At 46.4% G+C, this 4,246-nt stretch overlaps 1 protein-coding gene across 2 annotated transcripts in view; it reads right to left on the reverse strand.

Moving 5' to 3' along the window:
- Positions 1-653: 653 nt before the first annotated feature.
- Positions 654-4,246, reverse strand: part of ZNF473 (zinc finger protein 473) — a 13,991-nt gene continuing 10,398 nt past the window's right edge. For both annotated transcript variants that reach the window (XM_015563991.1, XM_015563990.1), the window contains exons 4-5: positions 4,202-4,246; positions 654-3,053 (exon numbers count right to left, since the gene is read on the reverse strand). The exon at positions 4,202-4,246 is cut by the window's right edge and continues 54 nt beyond it. In XM_015563991.1, the coding sequence (XP_015419477.1) occupies positions 658-3,053; positions 4,202-4,246 (2,441 nt within the window). In that variant the 3' untranslated portion in view covers positions 654-657. The remainder of the gene's footprint in view (positions 3,054-4,201) is intronic.

Below are 4,246 nucleotides of genomic sequence, written 5' to 3' on the forward strand. Positions count from 1 at the left end.
GATGGAGGGAAGGAAAAGGTTAAAATTTTTTTTTTTTTAAAGATTAATGTGCTGGGATTGGAGAACCAAATTAAGCCAGGGCATTTTGGAGAAAAACTTTAAAAATTAAAGCCACCCATAGTATCAGTAAGAACATTAACTGCAGTAAATAGAGCTTCTAATTTTTCTCTTCCTCGTAACATAAGAGTATGTTTATGTTGTATATGATATATATGTATAGCTCATGCTTGGTGAGTACTTATTATGTGCTGGGCACTCAGTTCTAAGTGCTTTACATCAATTTATCCTCACATCTCTCTGAGGTAGGTAACTATTATTTTACTTGTTTTACAGATGAGGATACTGAGGCCCTGAGAAGTTTCATGACTCTCTCTAGGTCATTTAGGCAGCAGATGGCAGAGGTGAAATTTAACTCAGGAGACTGGCTACAGAGTCTACCTCTGAATTTGGATACTACACAGCTTCTTTTGTGTTTTCATTGTTTTAATGAAACTTGTGTGCAAACTTTCTAATCAATCTTTATTAATATAGAGATCTATATATATTTTGGGGGTAGGGGTAGGGAACGGATAGACTTACAATGTGATGGTTTCAATTTTAGGGCTCAGATGTCAGGTCTTGCTGTCACCTGGCGACTACAGGTAGTATTGCTACTTGTTACTTTTGAGTGTGAACTCGCTGGTGTTGGCGGAGACCTAAGTAGCCGTCAAAGGCTTTTTGACAGTGTTGACACTGATATTGTTTTTCTTGAGTGTGAAATACCTGGTGCTGACTGAGATGGGAACTGAGGCTAAAGGTTTTCCCACATACATCACAGATATAAGGCTTCTCCCCAGTGTGAATTTTCTCGTGCTGCCTAAGATTTGCTTTCTGGGAAAAGGCTTTTCCGCATTCAGCACACACATAGGGCTTCTCTCCAGTGTGAACTCTCTGGTGAATAGAAAGGCACGAGTTCTGGCTGAAGGCTTTCCCACATACCTGACAAACATAAGGCTTTTCTCTGGTGTGAACTCTCTGGTGTCGAACAAGTACAGCGTTCAGGCTGAAGGTTTTCCCACATTCACCACATTTATATGGATTCTCACCTGTGTGAATTCTCTGATGCTTAGAAAGGCGCCAGCTGTGTTTAAATGTTTTTCCACATTCATTACATTCAAACGATCTCTTCCTGGCATGACTTTTCTGGTGCTGAGTAAGGTACTTACTGTGCACAAAGACTCTGTCACACTGACTACATTTAAAGGGTTTCTCTGCAGTGTGAGTTAACCGATGTTCTGAGAGATGTACACTTTGGCTGAAGGTCTTTCCACATTCATTACACTTAAAGGGGTGCTCACTCTTGTGGGTGTACTGATGTTTGGTAAGGGAGGTGACTCGGATGAAGGCCTTCCCACACTCCTCACATTTATATGGCCTCACTCCAGAGTGTATGATCTCGTGGCGAATGAGCTGTGCACTTTGGACAAAGGCTTTCCCACACTGTTTACACTCAAAGGGCTTCTCCCTGGTGTGAAGTTTCTCATGCTGAGTCAGGTATTTGCGGCAGCTGAACGTTTTCTCGCATGTGTTACATTTAAAGTGCTTCTCATCACTCCTTGGATGATCTTTCTGTTTTGGGTTCTGATTCAAGATCTTTCTGCTCCCATCAAGTCCTTGTTTTTCTTGGGTATGAATGCTCTGGTGGCAAGTTAGGGTCGAACTACAAATGAAGCGCTCACCACACTCCTGACATTCATAGCGGGTTTCCACAGCATGCATTTTTTGGTGTTGGATAAGACGTTCATTATGGCTGAAGGTTGCACTGCATTCAGCACAGCTGTAGGGCTTTTCTGTGGCATGAACAGACTGGTGTCGAATCAGGTGGGAAGGCCGGCTGAAACTTTTGACACATTTGTTACATTTGTGGGGCCTGTAGCCGGTGTGAATCCTCTGATGTTCATTCAGATGAGTGTTCCGGTAGAAGGCTTTCTCACATTGACTACATTTGTAAGGCTTCTCTCCACTGTGAACCCTCTGGTGGCTCTTTAGGGTGAAGTTATGGCTGAAGCATTTCCCACACTTATCACACTTATAAGGCTTTTCTCCCGAGTGAACAGACTGGTGTTTAATGAGGGATGAGCTATGCCTGAAGGTCTTCCCACATTCCTGACACTTAGAGGTAGTTTCTGAAGCATGAATTTTCTGATGTTGGAGGAGGTATTTGTTAAAGTTGAAGGTGGCCTTGCATTTGACACATTCATAGCGTTTCCGAGTGTGGGTCTTCTGATGCTGAATAAGATGAAAGTTTCGGCTGAAACCCTTGCCACACTCATTACACTTGTAGGATTTACGAATTCTGTGGGTTTTCTGCTTTTCAACAGGCTTCGAGACAAGACCTGATGAATGGTCACTGTCTTGACTCTTATGTGTTTTTTCTCCAGTGTGAATTTTTTGATGCCACAGAAGGTGTGTGTTGTGACTAAATGTTTCCCCACATTTGTTACACACATAGGATTTGGAATCTGTGCGAGTTGTTGGATAGACAGGAAGGCAAGAAATCTGGTTGAAACTATCCTCATACTCTTGATTCCCAGTTGGTTTCTCCGCTATATGAGTAATCCAGTGCTGGATAAGATGGCAACTCCGGCTGAAGCTCTTCTCACACTCACTACATTTATATGGTTTCATCCCTTCCTGGACAGTATCCTGCTGACTCTGGTCTGAGTGGGAGCCAATGTCATTCCTACATTCCTGAGACTCAGCTGGCGTCTGGCTCCTCTCGGAAAGATCATGGGTCAGGGAATCTTCTCCTGTGAAAAGGAAGGACTCAGGATCGAGGCCACTCTTGAGTTCATGACTCTTGCCCTCTGTGAAGCTTTCCTTGTTGGTGACAATGTCAGAGCTCATAAGACTTTCCGGATCTCCTAGCAAACTATCTAACAAGCTCTCACCCACGTAGGCTTCTCCGAAGTTAGAGTTCCAGAAAGCATCCTTGGAAATTGTCTCCAATATCTCCTGAGAGAGTCCTTCCGAGAATTCCTGTGGCAAAGGGGAAATCTTGGCCTCAGCTGTGTCTGAAAGAGAGAGAGTGTAAATGTCTCCTGTTCCCTAGGGTGAAAAGACAGGAGCTGCAGGGTGAGGATACAGACGAGAGAGAGAACAGGGGATGGATCCCGAGTCAAGCCTGTGTCCATCACGGGATGAAGGAGGAGAGGCTAGCAGAGTGATCCAGCTGTAACCTGCATCACAGGAAAAGGAAACCCATATACAAGACAGTTAAGAAGGGAGCTGGGCTGCAGGGCCTCCACAGGGAAGGTGAGAGGCCTCTCAGCAGATCCTCTCCACCATCACCCTCATCAGCTGGGGCCTACTTCCTAGAGAAATACACTGATCAAGGGACAAGATCTAAGGGTAACAATGCCATACGACTGTTTCCACAGAGGCTGTATTTACACGTTAATAAAGGTGTGGCTCCACATAACAGCCTTGTGTTGAGGTGGCAGAAACAGAAATCCGAGAGAGCAGGAATCTGTGCCTGGGTCACCTATGTGAAGACACTCACAAGCTTCGAGGTGAGCCAAGAATGGAGCTGCACGCTGACAAGCTGTGCAGACACTTCTCCATGGTTTCTGGATCAGGGCGAACCATGAGAAAAGCCTCTCATGCCCAGGCAAGGTCCCTGCCTCTTCTTTCTCCCACTGGGGACGTCTTGACCAGCATCACACTGGGGAATCTTCACTGCTTAACCTGATCCTCCTGGGAGAACTGTGGCCCGGGAGAGGGCAGAGTAAATGCCCAGGCTTGTGGCCATCTGCTGTTCTCTGTAGGCCAGGAAAGAGGGCTGGGCCTGTACAAAGAGGTTGAAACAGGTAGACCAGGGTGTCCACAGTACTTAGGGGGCATGAGGCAGGAAAATGGAGACCAACTTGGGGAACAGAAGGCCACCCTCTGCTGAGTCTGGAAGGACCAAGGAGGGAACAGAGAAAAGGCACCAGGACAGCCAAGTGCTGAATGCTGAGGTAAACAGAGACAAGGAGGGCATGCAGAGAGTCCTGATCCTGGGTGGGACAGGGAGACAGAAGCCAGCATGTGGAAAATTGAAGCCCAGAAGCTGGGGGTCCCGATGGTTAGGTAGACATACTCCATCTGAGGACAGAGGGCCATGCCACAGGACCCCACCATCCTCACACCAGGTGCCAGTGGCCCCTCCCGACCCACTCACCAGGGCCTGTCACTTCTGGACTTCCTCTCTCCAGGATCTCCCGCT

Source organism: Myotis davidii, unplaced genomic scaffold (genome assembly GCF_000327345.1).
Source record: "Myotis davidii unplaced genomic scaffold, ASM32734v1 scaffold358, whole genome shotgun sequence".
Classification (NCBI taxonomy): Eukaryota; Metazoa; Chordata; class Mammalia; order Chiroptera; family Vespertilionidae; genus Myotis; species Myotis davidii.